Raw genomic sequence first — 26,373 nt, 5'->3', positions numbered from 1 at the left:
AACAAAAAAAAGTTATATGAGAAATTCAATAGTCTAAGGCAAAGGTTGCAAAAGTTATCAATATTATTTGCAATGGAGGTTTAAAGATGAAAAATTGAAAAACCAAAGGTAGAAAAGTTTAGAGAGTATAGATAGACATATTCGGAAGGAGAGAGAGGTAAAAATGTGAAGGCCCAAATGAGTGGTAGAGGTCCATATAAGAAGGGAGAAGGAATGTTTGGGGGCCCAAATTGAGGGGTTTGCTCAACGATGGTTGTCTTCGGCTGTTGGTGCTGATCAATGTATTGAACGAGAAGGCACTGGTCCCCGAATCCCCAAATTCTCTGCCCATGATTCCATCTATTACTTCACCATTTGCTTCCTCAATTCAATTGAAAGAGACACACCTCTTGAAGATTCCCTTCACTCGCCTGAATCAACTTTTCTCCCCCTTTTCATTTTTCCTTCCCCCTTCATTTATACATATTCAAACCCTAAACCCTAAACCCCAAAACCCCTTTCCCATTTTCAAACAAAAACACCAAATCCAATTCCAACACATGTCCTTGTCACAACCTTCGACTTTGTCTTCTTCCTTTTATATAGTGCGTTGCCTGTCACTCACTGGCCCCCACCTTCCACCATCCACCATCCTCTGTCCCCCTCACCGATCCCCCCAATCTCATTTCTCTCTTCAAATTACTCTCCCATTGTACATACGCTCTTACTCACCATTTTTCTTTTTTTCTTTACCTATTTCATCTTATCCCTATTCCCTCCTCAGTCATTACTCTAACAGACAAATCTTTTTCCTTTTTCTTTTTTTTTGAATAAATTGTTTAAATTTGTTATAACTTATAAGAAGACAAAGCAACATTCCACAATTTCTGTACCATTCATTATCTATCATACAACACCATGTCATGATTTCCATTTTGAAAACGTGCAAGCCCTTGTGTTGTCTAGCAACCAAATCCCACTTGATTTGGCAAAGAATTGAATTCTAAAAGTGCATCATTCTTGGTCCTTTCACCTTGGAACTATCCCTCACAAATCATAAAACTTTCCATTTGGATTTTCTTTAATTTTTCCCACATCCCCATACATAATTATATTTTCATCAAAACACATGTCATCACTCATTTAAGTGTGGAAGAAATAATTGAATTCATTAATTTACCACTCCCATTTATAATCACAGAGTAATAATAATAAAAAATAATGCGACCACCGGGCATTGCCGTGACCGTGACAACAACAACTTACATAAAGTAGAAGTACTTGGGGTTTGGGGTCTGGGGTCTGGGATTTGGGAGGGACATTTATGTAAAATTAATCTTGGTCAATTGGAAACGGTAAAATTGACAGGCGTGTAAGGGGGGAGGGAGATGGGCCAGCCTTAGAAACTAAAAGGAAAAACCGTAACAATAATGGAAACAATAAGGCTGGCCCACTCGGCCCATCTTATTCCCTCTAAACGCAACGCTTTAGCATTAATACTCTCACGCGCTCTTCCTCGCGTGGGTCCTCAGCACCCATTTTTAGGATGCACAATCTCACGTGTGACATCACAGCTGTACATCAGATCCCAATGGAGTGCGCGTGGGGCTTTTCTTTGTTGTTTATGGAAATTAAATTTTTTTAGCATTTGACAGCGCTTATAGCCTATATTACATTGTGAGATCTTCTTCATTGTCCGAATCAAAACTCCAAAACGTCGTCGTCTCGCCCACCACCATCTTCCCCTCTCCCTCCACTCCTCATTTCTTTTTCTTTTTTCTTTACCAGAGACCACCTCTGAATTGAATCAAATCAAACCCAAAAACACTTCAATTTTGAATTTTTCTTTTTCCCCCTTTGCCTTTCCTCGTTGTTGCTGACCATTACTACCTCCTTACTCAGCTTATCGCCACTACAACCACCTTTTTTTTTCTTTTCTTTTTCTTTTCTTTTTCCTTTTCTTTTTATTGCTCCGAGGTATCTCCTTCGAACTTGCTATCTCATTGTTTTCTGATTATGCTTCCTCAATCTCTGGAAAAGATACAAAATGTTTGAATCGTAGTTGCTTCTTTGTTTTAGTTCTTGAGATATTTTCTTCTCTTTCGAATTTCCCAATTTTCTGTTGGGTCTTTCTTTTTCTGTTTTTGCTCTGGGGTTGGACTTTTGGTCATGGGTTTTAATTTTAACGTTTCTATTTGCTTATAGCTGTCGCCTTCAGATCTGTGTACGCCTAACATGCGCAACTATAGGGATATGCTAGAATCAAGTCAGTTGCTTTTTCAACTTAATTTATCTAAATTTTTGGGTCAATTTCACTCCTTTTCTCAGTACAATTTTGTTGTTCGAAAGTAACGTGACCCAATTCTTCATTGATCTGGAAATCTGCTTGATTTACGTAATTTCGTTTTCACTCTCTGTTCATGGTGTCTTATTTTGATGGCCATGTGAATCGATTTTTCATACCCACTGTGTGTTTTAAGTTTAACTCGATTTCGTTCTACAAAATTGGCCTTAGACCTTTTGTACGGTATGCTCTAATTTTGTGTTTTGTAAAAACCTGTCCCATTTTGGCGAGGCATATGAATGTTTAAATTTCATGTATATGCATCATGAGGTGGGTTTTGCCTAATGAATGGAACAGAAAGAAAAATGTGATTTCTTGAAACGGTAGAAAATATTTGAACTTATCTTGCTGGCAATTTTTGTTTGGTTTAGATGAATTGTTGTCTGCCTGATATTCTGTTATCTTTTTGTTTCATTTGCAGTTCTGTTGATTTTTCTTGAACCAACTCAGTAATGAGACTTTAATTCTTGCCCTTCTGATACTTAAGTAGTTGCTGAGTATGGAGAAAGTGTCTACAGACTGTCCTTATCCGGGATGTTTCTTTTGTGTCATGAAAGAAGGAAATCCTAGTAAGCGCAGAGCAAGTATCTTGAAGTTCTTTAGAGAACTTCCTTCTCAAGATGATGATGGTCAAGTTCTCCCCATTAGTGGGCTTTGGAACACAGCAATGGCACATCCTAATGATCCTGAATTTATTGAATTGGGGATATTTGAATGTATGTCTGCACTTATATGGAAGGGACTGAAAAATCGGCGTTGGCTTTCTCACGACCAAAACATTTATATTCCGTATTATGCTGCACATATCATTGGATCCTACACGATGAACATGGAGGAGTTTGCTGAAACTGCTGTGCATGCTGCGGTGATTCCACCACTAGTTGAACTTCTTAGCGGAAGATTAACTTGGGTTGAGCAGAGAGTAGCTGTTCGTGCCCTTGGTCATCTAGCTACTTATGCAAGTACTTTTCCTGCTGTGGCTAGTCATGCCGAGATACTCGAGCTCTCAATTCAACTGGCAATGAGTTCTCTTGAAATTGTTTATACTCACTTTTACCAGTATGTAGACAGAAGGCTTAGTTATCATTGTGATCTTCTTACTCGTGGAATGGGTGGGGTCGAAATGGAATCTAGAAAGGCAGAGGAATGGGCCAGTCAGTTACAGTGTTGGTCCTTACAACTTATCAACTGCTTTGCATTCAAACCTGAGTTTCTTCCGACTATATGCAAGCCCGAATTCTTAGTAAAGCTACCTGGCATGTGGGGTGGTCTCGTAAATGAAAACTCACCAGCTGGTATTGGTTTACTAAGAACAATCTGCCACCATAAACTTGGTAGGGGACCTGTTGCTAACTGTCCCAGTATTATTGAAGCATTGTGTAACATTGCCCGGTCTTCAGACGATTGGCAGTCTATGGCAATTGATTGTCTGATGTGGTTGCTTCAGGATCCAAATACAAGCCATAAGGTTGATGTTCATTTCTCTTTGCTTTTCACATTAAAGAACTCACTTGGTTTTTCAATTTTTCATGTGATGTGACACAAGTTGAATTGCTTCCGTAGACACTAAAAGGGTTAAATTGCAAATTGGCTCCAAAAAGTATTTGGCAACTTAACTGTGTTAAATTTCCATTTCTTATACTGTTGTCACTGTCAGTGATGCTAGTTAGTAGTTACCATAATGTTTTTCTGATCCAGCTATCTTCGAAATTTTGACTGTTCTCCAAAATTTTTCTAATATCTTTAATTATATATTGCATTTAAAATAGTAAGGCCAATACCTTTGAAGTTTTAGCTTGCAGTGTAGTTCACTCTTTAACTGTGCCATTGTATTCACAGGTAATCGACAAAGCTGCACCAACACTTCTGGATCTAGCGGAGATATCATCTCTGGGTGATCACCGGAAACTGGGGGAATCCATAACTAATGTTCTTCAGGAATGTATCCAATCCCAAGGTGCCGGACGCAATTCTATCAGCAATCGTACAAAGGAACAGATCGAAGAACTATTAAAATCAAGGCAAAGACTCAAGTGGGAAAAGAGCATGCCAAAAGAGGATCTGCGAATCAAGCAGGCTGCAGCTCTTGTTATCAAGCTTGAAGGAAATTCCATGTTTTCATCAGGAAATATATCCGCAGCTGCATCCAAGTATTCAGAAGCACTAGCATTATGCCCCATGAGATCCAAAAAGGAAAGAGTCGTTCTGTACAGTAACCGTGCTCAATGCTATCTTCTGTTGCAGCAGCCCATAGCTGCCATTGGTGATGCTACACGTGCTCTCTGTCTTCACAATCCCGTAAACCGTCATGCTAAAAGTCTTTGGAGAAGAGCTCAGGCCTATGATATGCTTGGCTTGGCCAAAGAAAGTCTGTTGGATGCCATATTGTTCATAAACGAGTGCTCTCAGTCTAACGACCCAGATCTTTCATTAAGGCAAAACAAGGTTCCTGACTACGCTGAGCGACTCGTTAAGAAGCAGATGCGTGCTGCTTGGTTATTCAGGGAGGCAGCTATTAAACATGGAAATGTCCAATGTGAAGATGGTGCTGGTGATGTCTACGGTAGAGAGACTGATGATTCTGAATGGGAAACAGCCAGTGAAAGTGATATTGGCAACGATGGAAGGGACGAAATGGGAGAAGAAGAAGAAGACGATGAAGATTGCGATTGGAAGGATGAAGATAAATACGATAAATCTTCAATCAAAGGTACCTGTGAACAATTCATCTATTCTGGATAATAGAGTTGCAATCTGTTGAATTCAAGTACTAGTAGATGGTTTCTCAGAACTGCCACTGTTTTTAACGGGTTTTTTTTTCTTGCATAGAAATTTTGAATGGATTGTTTTGATACAGAGATGTAGCATATGGATACAAATGTGAAGGTTGCTGAGAATGAAAGCATAAATTAGAGGAGTCACAAAGCAGCTGTGAGTTGCAATGAGTCATTATTTAAAGCAGCTCTGAAGATGTCATCTTTCTGATCATCGTTCAAATTGTAAAACTTGATTTTCTTCTTGTTCTTACTGCTCTCTCTCTCTCTCTCTCTCTCTCTCTCTCTCATGGTTTTGTTTCCCCCAAATTTATTCTTCAATCCAAACCCCAACTGTAGAAAATGAATTAGGAATGTCTAGAATGTTTCTCCTCTTTATTTTTTTCCCCTCAAGAGTGATGATTATTACAGGCTTGTGTAGTGTGTACATAGAGAATTCCCAGTGTTTTTTATTCTAATCTTGTCATCGATTTTCTTACATGAGACGGTTTCAGATTTTTTATAGCTTTTTGATTAGGTGTTTGTCAAGTCCTCACCTAAACTATTAATAACGAAAGATTTGATTCTTTTCTTAATAGACTCTAAAAATTTCAACTTGATATTTTTATTCATAAACTTTCTCATCGAATATTGGCATTTGACATCTAAAATTTTGATTACAACAGCATATTCAAATTTGTAGAAGGGCCTATTGTATTGACCATTTATAGTTTAACATAAATTAAGATGTCAAAATGAACCCTGTGGAGATTCAAATTTAAATAAACCTATAGATAAAAGCAACAAAATTTTGTAAGAATATTATTCCTGTAAGCAATCTCCGGTTGTAAATAGAATACACCAAAAAAAAAAAAAAGAAGAAGAAGAAAGAAAGAAAGAAAGAAAGAAAGAAAGAAAGAAGAAAGAAGAAAAAGAAAAATTAACAATTTCTACAAAGTAAATAACAACAAAAACATTCTATAAAGACATATCGTCGCCACCGCCCACGCCAACGGAAGACGAAACGCGCTTGTATAGTGCGGCAAGGGCAACATCAACGGCATCCTTGAACTGAAAATCAGTAGAATTGGGGTGCTTATACGTCACTTTCGGAATCAATTTCACAATCTTCTCCCTCATTTTCTTCACTTTCTCTCTCGGTATCTTCAAAAGCACTTCCTCAATCCTCTTCCTTTCTTCCCCTTTTTCATCAATGTACACAGAATAATCCCTTGCCTTCTCCGGCAAGTACCAAAAGTACTGCGTATACGCCGTGTGCGGCGAGAAGAACACCGGAATACACCCCGCCAGTATGGAATCAAACGTCGACCGCCGTGTGAACGAGTCCCCCGGCGCCTGCAGACAAAACTCGGATTCGCTCATTATTCTCAAAACCTGCCCTGGATCGTAACATTCCTTCCCTTGCTCCCCTCGGCAATTCACCAGTTTGCATTTGGACGACATGTCGCATTGTTGTATAATGTCGTTCCGTATGGCAGCCTTCTCCAACCCCTTACGTGGGGCCCCGATGAATGTAAACAAGTGGGACCTGTTCGATTGTCTCATTTTGTTTTGCCACGTCTTAATCTCACCCGACGTGTACGGGTGGAAATAAGAGGCGTAAGGTATACCGAATTGGTTCGACCCGGTCCATGGGTTTCGCTCCACAGTCAGCACCGACATGTTTTGAACCGCGTTTAGAGTCAGCAAAGAATTCGCCCCGAAGTCCGGCCCATTTGCATTATTCCTCATGAAGTCCCAAGCGGTTCTTCCTAGTGCGAGGAAATGATCACGTCCGTTATTCTTCCACCACGTGGGTTGTGATTGAATATAGTCAACTAATCGAACGGCAAGCGCGTCTCGCTCCGTGATGTTCGGCTCACGGAACTTGCTGGACGCGTGGAGTCCACCGTAGAAGGGAATGTAGAATAAATCAGCAATGTTGGGATTGCGTGTGCGACATGGGTGACTCTCCATACGTGCATGGAAGATCATCTCGGCTATGAACTGATGGGTGGCGAACCAAGAATTAGCGGCGGTGGAGATGGTGGAGACTTGGCGGCCGAGGCCGCGATTCGCCACGTGGGGACACATGTCTGTATAGACGCTGAGGTGGCGGCAGTCTTGGAGAAGGCCGAGGTTAAACTCGGGTGGCAGATCGTACACGTAGACATACGGAGGTCCGTCGCATGTGATGACCAAATTGTTAGTTTGGTTGTGGGAGTTTTTTAGCGTTGACTTTGGAAAACACAGGAAGATAATGAGAAACCAGAGAATGAAAGAAAGAAGAAGAAGGGAATTGTAAAGGATGTAAGGCTTGATAATGGGTTTCTTATTTTTGGAGTTTTTCTCTCTCTCAATTAATGGAATTATGTGAATTGTTGATTGTTTCTTGGAAAACATAGAGAACAAACAAGGAAACATGGGAAGAAGCCAAGAAAAGAACACCGAAATGGGAAATAAAAGCTAAGCAACTGAAGGAGAGAGTTTGATTGAGCCTCTCACAAAGAAGAAAAAGGAAGAAAAAAGGAATAGATATTTAAAGAAAGTCATGCAAAAAGAAAAATGGAGGGTTACTTTGTCTCAATATATAATTGATTAATCATAACAACAACAACATAATAATAAAATAATAAAATCCAATCATGTTTACTTACCTCTTAGTTTAAATTAAATTTGGGTAGCTACCTCGAACACGTCACATAAGGACACGGCTGAGGGAATTTCCAAAAAAAAAAGAGAAAACATTCAATGTAATGTGGCCACATGCGCTTCCTCCATTTGGGTTCAATTAATAAGATGTTGGTGTAATTTTCAATTCATAAATTCATAAAACAATTCAAATCAATTGAGACAGTTTGTAGTTTATATAGTGTATGGATTGGCGTTTTTATTCAACGATGTTCATGTGGAAGAATGGAGAGAAGTGGTGTGGCATTTGGTGGAGGAAGGCTTTTAATTATCGATTGTTTAAGTTTAATTAACTAAGGTTAGTGTTTGAGAGATTAGTGCCGACACAATGGTGGCCGTTCTCTTTGCTCATGTCTATTGTCTATTGCCTATCCTCTATTTAAGAAGAAAAATTAATAATTTAACTACTACGTACTCCACCTACCACTTGTTCTCAAAAATTAATTAAATTACATAGCGGTACCTACGCCCTCAACCAGTCATACATTGATTAATATCACAAACTTTACTAATAACATTATAACTAAGTTTTAACACAATTAACCATCATCTCCAAACTGTGCGTGCTTACAGATTTGATGTTCTTTTTATTATTCTTCTTTTGTAAAATCAAAGTTTGTACGTCATAATGTATAAAAAATATTTCCTAAATTACCCTGCAATCTAAAACACATCCATAAATAAATTTATTTCAAACAAATATTTATAAATAGATTCAAACATAAACGAATTGTATTCAAATTTTAAATTCGTCGTCAAACAATAAAAATTTTCTCTCATTTTAATTTTTATATATTATAATAACACCAACCGTCTTCCACATCCTATATGTAGTTGATAGATGTGTTCGTCGTCGTGTCATAATTTTTATTATGTGAGGAAGGAGGGGAGTGAGAAAATAGTAGCCCATCAGCTAAAATGTATATCAAAAGAAAAGGTATAAGTGTCATATCATTTAAAAGTTGACGTGCCATATTTTTGATAGTCCAAAACTAAACTGTAAAAGAAATAATTATTAAATAGAAAAAGAGTGTATTGTGAATTGTGTAATGGGTTTATTTCACCTATTAGTATTGGGTTGTCCTAAAATATGAAGGCCCAAGTTTGAGCTGGATTGGGCCGACTTAACCCTCAATAGCTAAATTTATGGTTCAACCATTGAGCCAAGCTTGGGTGTGTGTGTGGTGTGGGTAAGTTTTACACAAAACCAATACATTTCTCGTGCTTTTCATTTGGGTTTTTTCAATTTAGAGATGTGATATTGATACGATGATGATCATAGTAAGTGGTGGTGGGTAGAGTTTTACTTTGAGGGGCACATAAGGCCTAGAAATGGTAATACCTTCCTCCACCATCGCATCATTTCAAGTATATATATTATCAATGTGTGACAACACATAGGGACCACCAACGTTATATAATTTAATAGCTTATAGTATTTTACAACTTATAACAAAAGTTAATTTAATGAGACAATTTGCATAATTTATGCAAAAATTTAAATCCATATTCAAAGTTATGTAGAAATAGTAATATATGTACATTGGTCTCATTAAATAGTTATCTTCCTTTTTCTACATTGCACCACATTCAAATTAGTTTCCTCTTCAAAGACACTTAATTGTAGCCTATGTTCGTATCTTATCTTTATACATCTTGCCAAATAATACAATTGTAATTTGTCGTGTGACATATTTTATTCTTCTTTTATAAAATATTTTAATATATTTTTATATGAGTGGTGAGAAGAGATGCACAAAGATAAGTGAATCTTAAGATAAGTGAATCTTAAGATGCACTCAAGTATTACTCTTTGTTTTATTTGGTTTAGATTCGTTACATTACAAATCTTTTTTTAGAAGCGCTTACCAAAGTAGTACTGAAACAAGCTTCCGAACTTTGAGAATTAAAATGAAACTTTTAAAGTATGGATTATAATCCAGATCTTAAATTTTCACTGACATTTCAATATTTTTACATTTTTATGAATTTGACATGAACACGAAGAATGAATTGACATTCCCTTAGTTTATACTATAGAAAAATCCACGCAACATAACAAAAGAAAAAACACATTAAAACAAAACTATTTACAAAATATAGCCAAAAAAAACTTAAATGCACTAAAGTAAGTTTGATGAATTTTGCTATATTTTGTAAATAGTTTCAATATTTTGTTATTTTAAAAAAGGTTTCTTTACTTGTAAAAAAAAAAGAAAAAAAAAAAGTCTAAAATGGTTATTTCCAATTTAAAATTCTTTCATTTTACAATTTTTTTTTGAAATATTCGTTTGCATTTACATTGTAATATCAAAATTAAAATCAAAATATTTTTCTTAACACCAACATGTAGACGGTTCATACATAGTTGAATCCAACATTTTTATGAGCAAGTTTAACCTAATTTTTTCAATTTCATAAAAGAATTTACCTATAAAATATAAATCATCACCTAGGTACTCACAGAAAACTTGGAATAAGTTTTGTTCTAATTTGCTAAGAGAAAAAATAGCTTTTGAAAATGTAGATGCATAATGAAGTTGCAAAGAAGTATCAAAACCCTTGGAAATTAAAGTTGCCTCCTTTACCATAGAAAAGTCACCACTATCACATATTCTAATATGTATATCCACACTTTTACAAGGAGCTTAAAGGCACAAATTTCACTTAAATTGACTCAACACACACACACACACATATATATAAATAATGACTAATGAGTAGTTCACAAAACAAAAAGTGTTATACTTTATGAGAAGCTGTAGCTGTAAAGTTATGTATAATAATCAGTATGATCATGTGTCAAATTGGATAATTATTAGAAGAGATCTTCTATACCATTATATTGTTGATAAGTTTCAAAATTAAACTCTCAATTTATTGACGTGTTGCCCACCAATCCAGTTTTCTTTACTTCTTATCTCTTATATATATCATCAATTCACGAGTACTTCAAAATCAAATCTGTGCCAAAATCTCATATGTTTTGTTTAAAGGGTTGTTGTTAAGTGGGTTTTTCAATTTCCATCCCTAATTCCCATATTACATCATATTCATAAGGAATATTCTTCTAATTTCTGTCTTGCTTTTTGTTTCTTCTAACAATATATGTTGGGATAACAATATTTCACCACTTAGATCAATAATTCTTTCTTTTATCTGCATGTTAAATATTTATAGAAATCTTACCAATAATCTTCAAATGAGCTTAATTAAATGCATCATCTAGTCCTTTTTATTGCTTTTAGAAGCTAATTAAGTTTCTAAACACTTATTTTACTTCCTTAATTTTTAAAAGCTAAAAGTAAACAAAGTGGTTATATAGTATGAAATGGCTATAAAGATTAATACAAATTGAACCCAAAGGTCAAAAGATAGAATATTGGCAGAATATGCCACTACAAAAATGAAAGCAAGAAAAGGCCCATTAATTTAAAAAAGAAATACACAAACTGAGTTAAGTAATTGGAAGAGAGAAAAGGGTCGGCTAAGTGTCGTTATCTAAGGATAGAATAGAATACTTCATATGATAGAAGCTACGTTCATATAGCTAGCCAGTCAAGGATATCAAAACAAATCTTTTCTTCTATCTCTTATAGATTTACAAAAGATTCAGTGGACACACATGATTTTTACTCATATAATATAATTAAATATGAAATATGAAAGTAGCTTCATCCAAAAACCAAACCACTTGACTTTCCCCTATAAATATGTTTATAAGCTCCCAATCCTCCTTCACTACACAAATTAATTCAACCCTCCTCAATCGATAATTATGGGCGCCACTCAAAAACTCTCTTCCTTCAACTGCGAAATCAGAATCATAGAAGCCAAAAACATAGGGTTCAAATCTCCAAAGAATCTCTTCGTAAGATACTATCTTTCTACAGACCCCAACAAAAAAATTCGTCTCAACACAACACAAGTCTCTTCCATCTCCCACTTCGTATGGAACCAATCTTTTTGTTTGGAGTGTTTGGGTTCACAAGAATCTCTCCAAGCCCTCCAACAAGCAACCGTCGTCTTCGAGCTCCGGAGGGCTAAAACCCGAGCTGTTTTCGGGTCATCCTCTCAACTTTTGGGTAGGGCTGAGATTCCTTGGAGTGATGTTTTTGAGTCCCAAAATATGGAAATTGAGAGATGGGTGTCAATGGTTTGTGGTAATAAAAATGGATGTGTTTACAAGCAACCGAAATTGAAGGTGGGGATGAGAGTGAGAGTTCCAGAAGAAATGGAGATGGTGGACAAGAAGATAAAGAGAATTAGGAAGTGGAAGGATGAGTGTGGATGTTGTGAATCATCCAAAGTGGGTGATTTTTGTGGGGATTTTGAGCTCTTTGCCCTTACTGCTGCCATGGAATTCTTGTAGCATCAAGTTTACTTTTTTGTTTTTGTTGTTTTTTTCTTTTTTGTTACTCAAAAGATTCATATATACACATTTATAATATCATTTTCAATTTATTAACGAGTTAACTGTTGCTATAGCTGGAGTATATATCGACACTTTTACTGTAATTTTTCTTTTAAAAATACTTAATTGATCGGATGTAAACACAGAATGAAGGAGAGTTAGAAGAATTCACTTCATCATCAATTTAGAAGGTATCTACTGGTGGAGAAGGTATCTTCTGGTGGAGAAACTTGACTGCCCACTCTATTATTCACTAATTGTGTATAAATACCTTGGAGCTATTATTTATACCTACTTCCAACTCCTGAATTTTCAACTTGGGACAAAAGCAATTAATTTCTTTGATGTGCAAACACGGTTCATGAATTCATAGGAGCATAAGATCAAGTCGTTGCGAGTCATTCCCAACAATAAAACCTTCGATGTTCCAAAATCTAGCCTATTAAATCTAAAAGAGAGTTACACTACCTACTAATCAGGCACATATGGGGGCCATAGAAACTGTTTCTACCTCTTCTTTTAAAATATTCCAACCAACCTACGAACTAAGCTTCAAATTAAGGTTGCATTTATGATTGATTCGAGAAAAATAGAATTGACTGAATCTACTAAAATTAATTCTAATTTATTAGCTTATAGGTTCTCTAAAACAAAAGCAATTTTTAATATAGTTTAATTTTTATTTTATACATCTATTTTAAATAATTTTAAATAATATTAGTTCTATTTTAGTTATTATATCTAAAACATGATAGTTTAGTATTCATTTATCAAACACAACCAACTTATTCAAAAATAAAACTGAAAATTTACCAAAGGACTAATATATACATTTCATATTACAACTAATTTTATGAAGAAAACTCAATTGTCAACAATTTTTTTAAAAAGCATACCAAAACCCTAAAGGAAGCCCAAGTGTATTGAACATAACATCACATATACGAGGGTTAAATCTTACTAAGACTGCTGCTGAGCATCCAAACCGACCCTTAATTCAACATACATGCATACTCCAACATATCATTCTCTACATCAACATAGATAATTATAAAGTAAAGTTAAGTAATTATCAGTGTACAACAAAACTTGTTCTACTTCACATGATAGTTTTAATGAAAATAGTATGTTACAGCAGACTGTTTCTTTGAAAGATTAATCAATAATTTTTTTTTCAATCACACATAATTAAACATATACACTATTTTTTTTAAAAAAAAAACTATATGTACGCGGTCTCATCCATAGTTATTCTAATACTAATAATTCATCTAATCAAATAAAAAAGATATAAAAATAATGTAAGCTAATGGAACATCCAATACAATTCCCATATCAGACTTCATTAATTCCTCATATATTAAAATATTAAAAGAGAAGAAAAAAAAAAGAAGAAATTCTGCATGATTAGTAATGGAGTGTGATACGATGACATAATTAAGTATTGGACACGAGTAATCCACCCACCCACCGGCCCGGCCACCACCCCCCACTGTTGCAAATTGATCACTGCAAGCCATTTTCTAAAATTCAGCCCTTCACTTATCCCAAAGGTCTTCTCCGGTCAAAATCAACCAAATCTTGTTTCTTAATTCCATCCTTTGTATACATAATAATACATTATAATATAATATGCACAGGCAACAATCCAACCCTATGTATCCTGTAATGATTGGGTAATTTATAGCAATGTATGAAATCATCCATCCCAAAACGTGTAAATTCTTCTTATGGACTCTCCTTCATGAGTGGATTAATACCATGGATATGCTTCAGAGAAGACTCCCAACTTGGAATATAAAAACTTCTTGTTGTATTCTTTGCAAAGCTGCCGAGAAAGACAGAAATCATTTGTTCTCCTTTGTCCCTTCTCATCAAAGTTTTGGAAAAAAGTTGAAGTTATCTTGGACGGACCCCTATTCCCATCAAATTTTATTGATCTGTGCAAAGAAATCTACAAGACAAAGGGTAAAACAAAAAAACAAACTGTCAAACAGCACTTGGTGGTTGCCACCCTTTGGAATATATGGAACGAAAGAAACAAAAGGATTTTCAAGGGGGAAGAAAAACTAGTTGGTTATGTGTGGGAGGACATTCAAGCTACAACTTGGTCTCTTGACAAGTCGTTCTCCTCTTTTCAAAAATTACTCGACCGGTTCTATTGCTTTAAACTTAAACGTTTTTTAGCTGCTTGGGTTCATAAGGCTTCCCTCTAGCCCTTTTTGTATCTCCTGCTTCTTGTATTCATCTCTTTAATTTTAATGAAACGGGTTTGATGTGGGTGTTTAGGAAATGTCCACTTAATAGGGATGTCCTTTTGCACCTTCTTCAGATTATTATTACTAAAATAGTCATCAATCACAATTTTTCTAAATAATATAGTATTATATCGTAACGACTATTTAGATGGTTTTAATGAATTTCCAGAATTAAATTATAGGGTACAAAAGCTTAATTTTGTTTGAACTATCAAATCAAAGTTGGTAATTTAATCTCCAAAAATAATAAAATACCTCTTTTTTTTTTCCGAAGACAATAATAATAATTTTCCCATCTCTTAATAGACTCCTAAATGATCCTCTTTCTAAATACAGATTTAGTACCTAAGAATACTGGATGAGGAATATGGTGTGCAATTAATTCTGAGATGGAGAATCATGTCTTTGCAATTATTGCAACGGCTGCTTCCATGAGATTTTTTACCATATAGGAATGTTATTTAGCTGTTAATTACCCTTTTAACTTAGGCTAATTTAATCTTTCTTTACTTATTACATATTCTTCACTTTCTGCATATATATCTACGTATTCTACCTTTGAAAAGTATTCTAATCTATCAATAAAATGTGGGTTTATTAAAAAAAAAAATTTGGCATGTCCGTGCCGCGCCCATGCATGTAAATTTAGTCTTGATTTTAATTTCTCTACTTTGCCAAAATTCCTTTAGTGGAAACATGTACATAAAATATATCATATCGTATATAGCAAAATCTTGATGCATGATAATGGAGAATTCATGCATGGAATTATATAGCAAAGTTAACACTTTATTGTAATTTCCTAAAAGATCATCGAAATCAAAAATACTATACGCTTATTCTTCAAAGTTAATCAAGTTGTGTGCCTCATAAAAGTAAGATGATAAAGGTGTTAATAGATGGTCTAACTCTAATTGATTTCCTCCAAATTCAAATTATTTTCACTTATGGTATTTTCTTTTTTCTTTTCGTATTTTAAACTCACAATTGAGATCACAGTCATAATAGGCCAATTTTTCTTTCACATTTTCATAAATAATTAAATTTTCAGACATAAAAACTTTACAAAAGTAACCTTGGATTTTTAAGAGTAAAAAAGAAGAAGAAAATGTTTGGATTTAAATGTGTTAATATAATAACGCTGGAACTTCCCCGGTTGATACCTTTGGTTATAAATTGGGTGGATTTCCACCCTAATTGGAACACATGCAATATAGTTCGAAAAAATATATATAATACCTGAAAATGATTTTTTCTATTTTTGTAAAAAGAAGAAAGGATGACGTTTTTATTTATTGAATAATATTTGAGTTCATTCCTTGTTTCCTTTGATTGGAATATTCCAAAAAGAATGTAAAAAAAAAAAAAACTAAATATTGTCAAATTTTGGGCTATACAATCAAGTTAAAATATTAGTAATATCGACAATATTTTGTAAAAAGGGGATGTCGTCTGTGAATTTTACTTTCCACGACTCGATTACAACGAAATTTAGATAAAAGTATGGTAGTAATCCTTGTGATCGAGTACCACTTAAAAGGCAAGAATGTGTTTCTATTACAAACATACCTTTTTGAAACTGAGAATATTTTCTTTTCATGCAATCAGAATTTCTCACACTTTTTTCCCTATTAAGTTATAATTAAACATGAGAAACCTTTTGAAAAAGATAGTCAGATATTAACAAACAATTATTTCACTATTATAGAACATAAGGAAATATAGTTCTCATCAAAAATTCCCTCCATAGTCTAGCTTTCAAGTGATATGAACAATAAATTTAGCCTATGAAGGAGAAAAATTGAACATCAACGTGGTGTTTGCCACATGTATATAAATGCTTAAGCCACATGTATATAAATGCTTAAGCCACGTGGTGAAAGAGAAGGAAAGTTAGAGAGCTTGAAGAAAGCTAGGTTTTTAGTTAAATGAAGTTATAAATTTTGAAAATAAAATTCAAGTTAGCTCATGATGTATTTATAGAGACGACTGACCTCTCTTATTCTAATAGAGTTTCACAATGGTTTTAAGATAATCATATAGCCTTTTGAGTGAAGGTCGAGTGTTCCAAGTGGACGCATACTCGAGATATGCCCTATTAACTATTTTGTCATGGTTAACCTTGACAAAGATTGAACACGTAAAGTCACCAAACCAACTTAGACATATTTGGGCCTAGGATACTATTTTCTAGCCCAAAGTCTTATTATTTTCCCAACATTGTTGCTTCTACCCTTGAGTCCAAAGTCACTTCAAACAAATCTAAAAGAATAATAATAACAATATGATTTTGGTAAAAGAAGAGTAATAATTGATTAAACATTATGATTTTGTTTAATACTATACGAGTCTTTTTCTTTTTTTTTGGTTCAATAATTTTGTTTTAAAAAGATAAATATATATATAAAAAAAAAATGGTAAGATCGGTGGTAGTGAAAAGAGGGGGGTGGGGTCCAGCAAAGGATAGCATAGGGAAAAGGAGCACGTGAGTGAAACGTGAGAGAGAGGGAGTAGAGAAGGAAGGAAGGAAGGAAGGAAGGAAGGAAGGAAGGAAGGAAAGGCATAGCCGCATAGGCATATATTATTAAAAGCTAAAGGGTAAAGGTAACTAATTTCCCAAAGTTTGTTGCATTTCAAAATCCAAAGATCTTCTCTTTTATCGCTTCTTAATTTTGAAATTCCAATTCCCACTTTTCAAATATCAATTTCATAATATCCTTCTCTTCTAAACCCACAATCCTCACTCACTCCCACTCGCTTCGCTTTCCCCTCTCCCCTCTCCCTTCATCTTCTTCAGATTCCCCCATTCCCATTCCCATAATATGGATAGAACTAAATCCTCTTCTAAATCTCGCCCTTCCACCGCCGATCTGCTCACCTGGTCTGAGCTTCCCCACCCTGAATCTTCCCCCGCCGTCTCCGCTTCCGCCCCTCGCTCCCACCAGGTATTATACCCTCTTTCCTACCTCCCTTCTTTTTTGGCCTGCTTGGTTTTGAGGTTTTCTCTGCACATTCTCAGCCGTCCGATAGAATCAGTAAAGTTCTCCAAGGGGGTCAGCTCACGGATGAAGAAGCTGAGACCTTGATGAAAAAGTAAGATCCATTTCGTTCTTCCCAAAATTTACCTGTAAAAAAATATACTTTCTATTTCACTCTTGCCACGAAACTATTACAATGTCTTGCCTGATTTTCTGTTTTTCTATTCGAGTGCTAATGTTTATTTCAAATGGAAAACGAGACGTCTTCAGATCTCTCACCTATGATCCTTTCCCTTCCTTTTTATTTGTGTTCTTCAGATTATTTTCACACTGTTTCATGTTCTAGGATCTTGAGAAAAAAAAAAAAAAGAAGAATGAAATCCATTCACATTCGGTGCCTAAACATTGTACGATCGGTGGAATTTATGATATAACATCTGTACTCCTGTTCTGGGTTGCTTTCCTGTTGTTTTGTTTAATTGATAGGCTATAACCCTGTTCCTCAAACAATGTACAGCTCAAATGCTATTTTCTTCTATTTATGATAAAAATTAGAATTCTTCTCCACCATTTTCAGGAAGAACTGTTCAGGGTATAAAATGAAGGAGATGTCTGGAAGTGGAATTTTTGCATCTAATGATGAAGGGGATGAATCTGAACTTGATAACAAAACAGGGCTTCGGATGTATCAGGTAAGCTATACAATCAGTCAATGTAGAAAATGCATTAAATTGACGATAACCCTTCTCGATTCTTTGTAATTTTTGTAGCAAACCTTGAATGGAGTTAGCCAAATATCCTTCGCTACTGAAGAGGGGTTATCTCCCAAAAAGCCTACTTCGATTCCAGAGGTGGCAAAGCAACGTGAGTTGAGTGGGACATTGCAGAGTGATCCTGATGCCAGGAGTAAGAAGCAGATATCGGATGCTAAGAACAAGGAGCTAAGTGGGCACGACATCTTCGGAGCTCCACCCGAAATAACACCAAGATCTTTGGCAGCTGCGCGGAGCTTGGAATCGAAAGAAAGTAAAGACATGGGTGAACCAGCACCTAGAACCCTGAGAACTTCTGTTAAAGTTTCAAACGTGAGTTCACTACTTACCCTGATCTTCAATTCGCTTCTTGCTTCTATGATTGTCATTGTTTTCAGTTTTATTTGCCTTTGTTAAAGAATTCAAATAGTTTTCCGGTTGTGCACATCTCCATTCAATTGACTCTTGAGTTTACTCTGGTGTCAAGGCTACACAAGACTCTATTTAGCATTAGCATTATCAAGATCACGTCTGTTATTTCTCTATCTTAGTAGTGGTTTTGACCTTGCAAGTTGAAACGTTGAGTTGGTATGTTGAATCCCTTCACGTTAGTGAATATTGAAATGCTTTTTCCAATCTAATAATCCCATGGGGCCATGAGTATTTTATGTTTCCTTTCTTCTCTAGAGAACCGTACGGTATTGGAAGTAAATTTTCTTAGGTCTTGATTTGATCTTTGATATCCTTGCTTTTGAGCCATAGTACTCGAAATGAAGTTGGCTTCTTGTCCATTTTTACAGCCTGCTGGAGGCCAGAGTAACATCCTGTTTGGTGAAGAACCAGTGATGAAGACAGCTAAGAAGCTACACAACCAGAAGTTTCAAGAGTTGACTGGTAACGATATATTCAAAGGAGATGCTCCACCGGGAGCATCGGAGAAATCGCTGAGCTCAGCCAAGCTAAGGGAGATGAGCGGAAACGACATATTTGCTGATGGGAAGGCAGAATCAAGGGACTACTTTGGGGGAGTTCGTAAACCACCGGGTGGAGAAAGTACCATTGCCTTGGTTTAGTTTTTAGCTCCTAACTTGATTTGAATTGTCGGACATTCGTGTCTGCTTCTACTTGAACTTCTAATGTTATTTCAATGATCAATTGCACTTATAGCCTATGATGACAGACGTGGGTAGTGTTTATTGCGGCATGTGCTTTCTTTAAAATCTCTGATTTTGATCATAGAAGCAAATGCAAACGTTGACTGATTGTTGCAAATTTCTTTCAACTATTGCTTAATGAACAAAAATCCTTTATTTTTTAATAGTTTCGCTAAACATCGGAGAGTACAGCATCTTAAAATTTTCAATTATTTATCTTACAACCAATAACTGGGTTGCGTTTAACAGCCTCATTACCAAAACTGTAGTTTCATGGGTTAAGAATTCAATCAATTATTATCTAAAGACATGACAAATTATACTCAAATTTGGACCATTCGAGAGGACGCTTCATTTTTTCATTATTGATAGAAAGTAAGGCAATTTCTTCCATAATTACAAGTGCAAGGTCCCACCAGACGGCAACTAATGTAGGAATCAGACTAATCATTAGACCCAAATAACCTGCGAATTGTACAGTCGTGCTGACTATGAACAACATAAAATCTGGATTATCGATAAATCTGGAAAAGGAAAACTTAGATCAAGGAAATTATATTAAACAGGACCATTACCATTTTATTATCATGTCATTGTAGTAACTTACGAACAAAGAAGCAAGAACTAAACGTTAAAAACACTAGAGGAAGGGGAACTTGGGCTACATTTGAACAGTGAAAAACTAGAGTCCAATCATTGTCTTCAAGAAAATTTCAAGACTAGTCTTCATAACAGCATCTGTCCAAACATAATTAACAAAATGAATTAGAACTACAACAGGCAATATTTCATCGACATACAGTTCAGCAACAATGGTATTATAACATGAGATGGTGAATATCTTGAAAGGACTAAACAAAATAATTTATGTAAAAAGATCAATGGCAGATATAGAAAATTTTGTTGACGGGAGCTTTGAATATATATGGTCCAATGAGAGCTTGATGACAATTTTACCACTAGGCTAGCTACTAGTATGGATTTTGTTTCAGTTATATATATATTATATATCCGCCGGTGGTTAAGATATAATAATAAGATGGATGGTAATATGGATGGATTACCTTTTTACTTGAGAATGAACTTCATTCATATGAGGATGCCACAAACTAGGACTGGACTTGAACTATACTACAGCTGCAGCTTTCTCGACTGTTACTTTGATTTCTTGGGGAGAGTCATTCGGTACATTAGCAATTTTAGCATTCAGCTTTTCGTCATATGCAGCTACATGAACACCCAGTGCAGCACGACCAGAGGGATCCAGATTTTTGGACCATGCAGCGTCCCATTCCACTGCTTTTGCTGTACTGCATGCCACGCTTGGACCTCCTGGGACAGTTGATCTAGCAGCATTCTGTTGTAAATGAAGAATGTCATACATCAGTACTTTGTTTAATTAGTGAATGAAGTGCATCAAAGGCTGGGGAAATTCGTACTACGTATCATTAAAAAACAACACAAAACAGCACCTTCGGGAAGAATTTCTCAAATATTGTTCGGTAGTAATATGCTTCTTTAGTGGTAGGAGTATTTTCTGGGTAGATAAAGTTAGCATTCACCAACATCGCATCAGTCACCTGATAGGAACAAAGAAGCGTTATTTAGCCCTGATTCCCTGAGCAAAGTATATCTGGATATGTCAACACCACTGCTACAATGGTGAGAAAGATTGAGATAAAGCTTACTTGTTTCTCAGCGTGATCCTTCAAACCGTCAATCCAACTGTATCCAACACCGTCACTGAATTGTTCTTTTTGCCTGTACAATATGTGCTAGAAAGAAGGATGGGGTTGTGCATATTCAATATTCTTCCTTGGGTAAAGAACACATAATGATTTGATGCCTTGATTTAAGGAAAAAAATAAGAAAGAAGGGGAATATGCAAAGTACAGAGTTCATGCTAATTCGGTGAACACATAGCAAAGACAGAAACTACCTTGGGCAAATATGGTTCCTTCTCATCATCAAATGCATTGCGCAAGATCCATTTCTCTATTCTCCCAATATCACGCCTGATCTGCAGTTAAAAATTTATAGCAACCATTGTCATAAACTTTATTCGCTAATGCTAATATTCCAACAGAACTTGTACAGAATTTTGATAGAGAGATGTGATCAGATCAGTACCACCTTTTTTTTCAATTGACCCAAAAATGTTAAAAGTACAAACTAAGGTCAAATTTAAGAGAAGGCAATTCCACCAAGGAGATGACAACCGTTAAATGAAATGAGCTAAAGAAATGAATACCCAGAAAAGGAAAACATGTGAAGTGATGTGTGATGTTACATATTTAACATTAATCAATCTTATTACCAATATTGAGAATGTGACAAAAGTACCACATTCACTAGATAAGGGAAAGATCACAACATCACAGGTACATGAATGAGAGACAATAACTCAATTAATATGAAATCTTTTCGGTGAAACTAAAAGTAAAATCATGAGAGCTTTATGCCCAAAGTGGATTATACCATTTTAGAGAAATGTAGAGGGTCGTTGTCCACCAACAAGAATATTTCTCTTTTATTTTTCTGCTACACTCCAGAAAAATAATAAGATCTTATCTTACTATTGACCATTTTCACTTTTTATCCTTTATATGCAATAAATAGCAAACAAAAGCTATGTTTTGTTCACAGATGAGCCACGTTCAACTTGGAAAGTCAAAGAGTGGGGACCTATAAAACATGCTCAAGCCACCACCCTTTTCATCGAAGAATCGTGAATTTGTAATAAACAAACAATACGTACCATTTTCCATTCAGGATCTATGCTCATGGCTATGTTTATAAATTCTTTATCAAGAAAAGGGACACGAGCCTCAAGACCCCACGCTGAGGTTGACTTATTGGCCCTCAAACAGTCATATAAATGAAGTGCTTTAATCTGATAACATCAAAAGAAAATAAATTAGAACAAGGAAAAAGAAACATTACAGCATGAATAACTGTCCTCGCCTATCATCCCGAATGTGTTGAAAAGGGGGGGGAAACTAATACCTTTCTGCATGTTTCTTCATGAAACTCCTTTTTGTTTGGTGCCTTGTGGAAGTACAAGTAACCTCCAAAAATTTCATCTGAACCTTCTCCTGAAAGAACCATTTTCACTCCCAAAGATTTGATTTTCCGGGACATAAGGAACATAGGTGTGCTAGCTCTGATAGTGGTCACATCATATGTCTCAATGTGGTAAATAACTTCCTCAAGCGCATCTATACCTTCCTGATATGGAAGAATATGCAGAATACAAACACATTATTTGGTAGTGAAAATTTTTAAATGGATTTTCAATTGATCTCATAAAAGACAAATTACCTGCACAGTAAAGTGGAACTCATGATGACGAGTTCCAAGGTAATCAGCTACCTCTCTAGCAGCACTAAGATCAGGAGAACCCTAAAATACAATAAAGTAGCATAACATGAGTGAACAGAAATATGATTTGACTCACTCAGGGCTAGTTCCACCATATTTATCGAGGCAATAGAAAAAAACAACCCATTCTAGAAAAAAATTATTTAATAGCTTCATAATTTTGGCCAAGCAGAAGAAAAAAAATAATGTGAAGGACAAGATCTCTTGTTAGATTTAAAAAACATAAGGGCAAGACTACGTTGCATGGATGTGCTAAAACCCAAAACTCAAGATCAATTTTTCCTGAAAAAAAAATAACCTGGCAATGAGACACAAAACAAGTTTTTGGATGATATTAAATAGGAATGTATCAGAAATTCCAAAGCTAACAGAAATGGAGATGCGAGTAACAGCACTCAGCTAAAAGTTCAGTAATTATCCTCATATCCAAATAAAATTATGCTGGTAAGGAAAAGTGAAGTATTATTTAATGAAAATAATCAAGATTTAAGGCCATGCATTAAACAACTTCTATCACAAATTAAAGTAAATGTATCTGTCAATCATTACATGTAAAATTTTACTAAACCTACATATCAATAGTAGAACGCCTAATTTGTTCATCACACAAGAAAGAAACCAGCCACAATGTTTTTTTGGTTCTTTTTAAGAGTATTATAGAGGGGATATCCTTTAATAAAAAAGTTAACTATTTCAGGTAAAAGATATGCTCGCTTCCCTCATTATCATACCTTCAATCCAACACAGAAGGTGTGTAATTGCGACCCCCACTGACGAGCTGCTTCAGAATCAGCCAAATGCCGGCAGGCAACAGCAGCAACCAGTGATGAATCCAATCCTCCAGATAAAAGGACTCCAAATGGCACATCTGTCATAAGTCTTTTAGTAACAGCCTACACGATAAACATACAGTAGGAAAGCTTAAAATTGGAAAAGCTTAGAATGTGAGACATTTGGATGACTAGTCAACTAAGATAGATACGCAAAGAAACCAAAAGGCAGCAGGTTTTCAATTTAAAGCTCCTTGTAAAACAGTAAACATAAAAAACTAACAATGGCAGAAACTCCTTGAAGAAGACAATAGTGTGATAAATTAAAAATTAGTAAAGTCCAGAACTTGCCTTCTCAAATGCATTACGTAGAACCAAAGGATCATAGGAACCTGATGGTACCATCTCTGTGAACCAAGGAGGGTTATACCATCTTCTTAATTCTCCTAAACACATTTAAAACCCACCATTTAGTAATGAATTTAATTGGTTAATATTACTCTTAAACTGGAAAAATGTAGAATTACGAATTTACCATAGTTCGGGAAAAAAGATGCATACCTTGTTTGCTAGAATATATATGACCAGGAAGAAAAGAAACAAATCTCTCACAGTCATCACTAAGAGCTTTCATCTCAGAAGCAAACCAGATTGATCCTAGCAAGAAGGTAGCAACCATATATATTCAAAGACCAATCAGTAAAACTGAATGTAGTAATAATACATGTAAAGGAACATCAAGTATCAACGGGAGAGTTTCCTCACGGCAACCTGAGGTCATGAATCAGATGCTGATGTAAAATTACATACCATCAAGACCCCATCCCATATATAGTGGAGTGATCCCAATAGCATCCCTAGCTGCAATAAAAGTTTTGCTACGAGTATCAAGAAGGACGAAGGAAAACATTCCATCCAACATGTCCACAAACTCTTCTCCATATTCTTCATACTGGAAAATATATTTGATATGAATTAAAAAACTAATAACGAAAAAATCATAGGTGCATGGACAAGATATATCAGTAAGTTCTTGGCTACTTACAAGGTGGGCAATCACTTCACAGTCACTTCCAGTTCGGAATTGATGACCCTTCAGCTTCTCTCTCAATTCCTTGTGGTTGTAGATCTCTCCATTAACCTAGTACATGGTTCAAAATTAAAATTTAGTTGCGTTTTCATTATTGATGTAAAGTAAATGTAAGCATCAATCTTTTAAATAGAGTATGCCATCTATGGCACAAGACTGCTTCAATCAGAAGGCCTCAAACAAGACAATATCGAAACATTTTTATAACAAACTGATACTAGTTTACGATTGCAAAACATATCATACGTGCAATACAACGTTGTAAGAATCCCAGAACAATTTAAGACATATTATAGGAATTAAAACATATTAAGTCTTAAGCAGTCCATATACATACTCACAAATAAACTATATTGATTGTTCAGAGCATCATTAAAACTGACAAACAGTATATGGTAGCTTTGAGCCAGGGTCATAACAGAAGTAAAATGCACAATAGAAAAACCTTTATTCCTTCGTCAACTCTCACACATATTGATCAAACTTTACATCCTGGGAATATCATATCCGGTCTTTCTAACAAATCTTGGAAGCGAGCTTAATTTTTTCTTTAGAAACCAGAAACAAAAAGACGAAAACTAGAAACTACGGGACATGACAGCATAATGATAATATAACCAAGTATGTATAATATATATGCAGAAATGGTATCCATTTCATCTTTACCGTAACAACAACGGTCTTGTCTTCATTATAAAGGGGTTGATCCCCGGAAGTGGGGTCTACAATAGCTAACCGTTGATGAGCAAGATAACAGTTTTCAAAACAATGCAAACCACTCCAGTCGGGACCTCTATGACGCAGCCTACAGCTCCAAACAATTCAAAAGAAAAACAACAAATCAATAAAAATAAATAAATAGATCCCCTGTTTCCAAACAAGTAGCAATAGGTAAAGAAGAACCTCATAAAACAAATGCAGAGGTATATATTGTATAACATTCAAAACGTGTATTTGGCATTGGCATAAAGAGCGAAAGAGGGAGAGGATTGGAGTACAAGAAATGGAAGAAAAAAGACCTCCGAGACAATTCAATGATTCGTGAGCGCTTGGCCTGAGAGCTGTCAACGCAGCCTAAAACTGCGAGGATTCCACACATGACGAGAGCTCCCCTTGTCCACTCAGAAAGCTCAACTATGGAGAGGGAGAAGGAGATGGAGAATCAAAGGTAAGGCTGCGCAATTGCAGTGGTCGGCTTTTTATAAGGTTTAAATCCCTGCCGTTGATTCTGACCCCAATTCCCACAAGATTCTCTTTCTAATTACTCTAATTTATTCGATGCTTAGGGTTTCGGCCGTTGATAAGACCTGCGGGGTATGGAATCTTAAAATAATAAAATCGTTTTGGCCACTCTCACGTGACACAAAACCGGTCAATTTCTCCTAACTCACAACGCTTCACTTCTGTCCATTTTTTTAAATACATATTTATTATTTTCCAATTTAATTACAAAACTAAAGTTGCTTACTACTAATTTATGCATATTAATCCTTTTCAAACCTTATCACTTCTTTTCTACCAACAAAAACTACACGTCTATTTATTCTTTTTTAAATACCATGTTGTTTAGTCACTCTTTTCTCCTAAATTTTCACTATACCTAAATTATTTGTCTTTTTAACTTTAGATTGTAGGTAGAGATTTGGTTTGACGATTGGTCTAATGGATAAAGTGCAACTTTGTGAAATAATATTCGTGGATTCTCTCATGTGGAAACCTATTTACATGTTAGCTTCAAAATGCTCTTTGATTATTTATTCGTGATTAAACTACATTTTGTCGAATAAGTCTATCTTTTTGCAACTTCAA

General features: G+C 35.4%; 5 protein-coding genes across 10 annotated transcripts; 3 read left to right on the top strand and 2 right to left on the bottom strand.

Annotated features, from left to right (window-relative positions):
* The first annotated feature begins 1,668 nt into the window (after positions 1-1,668).
* Positions 1,669-5,601, top strand: LOC101209622 (hypothetical protein). 5 transcript variants are annotated; one of them, XM_031887090.1, is made up of 4 exons: positions 1,669-1,956; positions 2,745-3,791; positions 4,163-5,033; positions 5,181-5,601. In XM_031887090.1, the coding sequence occupies exons 2-4, from the start codon at positions 2,823-2,825 to the stop codon at positions 5,186-5,188; spliced, it is 1,848 nt and encodes a 615-aa protein (XP_031742950.1). In that variant the 5' UTR covers positions 1,669-1,956; positions 2,745-2,822; the 3' UTR covers positions 5,189-5,601. The 5 variants fall into 5 exon arrangements, with proteins under 5 accessions (XP_031742950.1, XP_031742949.1, XP_011657971.1 ...); XM_031887089.1 differs by having other exon boundaries at positions 5,153-5,601; XM_011659669.2 differs by having other exon boundaries at positions 4,163-5,601.
* Positions 5,602-5,764: 163 nt separating this feature from the next.
* On the bottom strand, positions 5,765-7,631 carry LOC101211348 (probable xyloglucan galactosyltransferase GT17). The gene has a single exon (XM_004143511.3). The coding sequence runs from the start codon at positions 7,498-7,500 to the stop codon at positions 6,055-6,057; it is 1,446 nt and encodes a 481-aa protein (XP_004143559.1). The 5' UTR covers positions 7,501-7,631; the 3' UTR covers positions 5,765-6,054.
* Positions 7,632-11,499: 3,868 nt separating this feature from the next.
* On the top strand, positions 11,500-12,434 carry LOC105435926 (hypothetical protein). Its single transcript, XM_011659668.2, has one exon. It carries the CDS (start codon positions 11,546-11,548, stop codon positions 12,137-12,139), a length of 594 nt encoding a protein of 197 aa, XP_011657970.1. The 5' UTR covers positions 11,500-11,545; the 3' UTR covers positions 12,140-12,434.
* Positions 12,435-17,035: 4,601 nt separating this feature from the next.
* Positions 17,036-19,487, top strand: LOC101209377 (hypothetical protein). Its single transcript, XM_004143420.3, has 5 exons — positions 17,036-17,384; positions 17,459-17,532; positions 17,995-18,109; positions 18,188-18,502; positions 18,970-19,487. The coding sequence occupies exons 1-5, from the start codon at positions 17,262-17,264 to the stop codon at positions 19,240-19,242; spliced, it is 900 nt and encodes a 299-aa protein (XP_004143468.1). The 5' UTR covers positions 17,036-17,261; the 3' UTR covers positions 19,243-19,487.
* A 348-nt stretch (positions 19,488-19,835) lies between these two features.
* LOC101209128 (asparagine synthetase [glutamine-hydrolyzing] 2) lies at positions 19,836-25,758 on the bottom strand. 2 transcript variants are annotated; one of them, XR_004217392.1, is made up of 15 exons: positions 25,584-25,754; positions 25,231-25,369; positions 24,520-24,615; positions 24,285-24,426; positions 24,036-24,131; positions 23,826-23,920; positions 23,436-23,597; positions 22,645-22,725; positions 22,330-22,551; positions 22,082-22,216; positions 21,263-21,343; positions 21,012-21,098; positions 20,796-20,903; positions 20,388-20,680; positions 19,836-20,061 (listed from the first exon to the last, which is right to left on the bottom strand). XR_004217392.1 is itself a non-coding variant. In XM_031887216.1 (14 exons), exons 1-14 carry the CDS (start codon positions 25,661-25,663, stop codon positions 20,450-20,452), a joined length of 1,755 nt encoding a protein of 584 aa, XP_031743076.1. In that variant the 5' UTR covers positions 25,664-25,758; the 3' UTR covers positions 20,384-20,449. The 2 variants fall into 2 exon arrangements, 1 of the variants encoding a protein (XP_031743076.1); XM_031887216.1 differs by lacking the exon at positions 19,836-20,061 and having other exon boundaries at positions 20,384-20,680; positions 25,584-25,758.
* Between the last annotated feature and the right edge of the window lie 615 nt (positions 25,759-26,373).

This window comes from Cucumis sativus, chromosome 6, assembly GCF_000004075.3.
Source record: "Cucumis sativus cultivar 9930 chromosome 6, Cucumber_9930_V3, whole genome shotgun sequence".
Classification (NCBI taxonomy): Eukaryota; Viridiplantae; Streptophyta; class Magnoliopsida; order Cucurbitales; family Cucurbitaceae; genus Cucumis; species Cucumis sativus.
This window is presented reverse-complemented; position numbering and strand designations above follow the sequence as displayed.

Coding starts and splice junctions, on each gene's coding strand:
- LOC101209128 (XM_031887216.1), bottom strand. CDS start 25,663: ATGTGTGGAATCCTCGCAGTTTTAGGCTGCGTTGACAGCTCTCAGGCC. Junction 24,132..24,284: donor TATGGGATGGGGTCTTGATG/GTATGTAATTTT, acceptor CCTTCTTGCTAG/GATCAATCTGGTTTGCTTCT. Junction 22,552..22,644: donor AGTTCCACTTTACTGTGCAG/GTAATTTGTCTT, acceptor CTTCCATATCAG/GAAGGTATAGATGCGCTTGA.
- LOC101209622 (XM_011659669.2), top strand. CDS start 2,823: ATGGAGAAAGTGTCTACAGACTGTCCTTATCCGGGATGTTTCTTTTGT. Junction 3,792..4,162: donor ATCCAAATACAAGCCATAAG/GTTGATGTTCAT, acceptor TTGTATTCACAG/GTAATCGACAAAGCTGCACC.
- LOC101209377 (XM_004143420.3), top strand. CDS start 17,262: ATGGATAGAACTAAATCCTCTTCTAAATCTCGCCCTTCCACCGCCGAT. Junction 17,533..17,994: donor GCTGAGACCTTGATGAAAAA/GTAAGATCCATT, acceptor CACCATTTTCAG/GAAGAACTGTTCAGGGTATA. Junction 18,110..18,187: donor CAGGGCTTCGGATGTATCAG/GTAAGCTATACA, acceptor TAATTTTTGTAG/CAAACCTTGAATGGAGTTAG.
- LOC101211348 (XM_004143511.3), bottom strand. CDS start 7,500: ATGTTTCCTTGTTTGTTCTCTATGTTTTCCAAGAAACAATCAACAATT.
- LOC105435926 (XM_011659668.2), top strand. CDS start 11,546: ATGGGCGCCACTCAAAAACTCTCTTCCTTCAACTGCGAAATCAGAATC.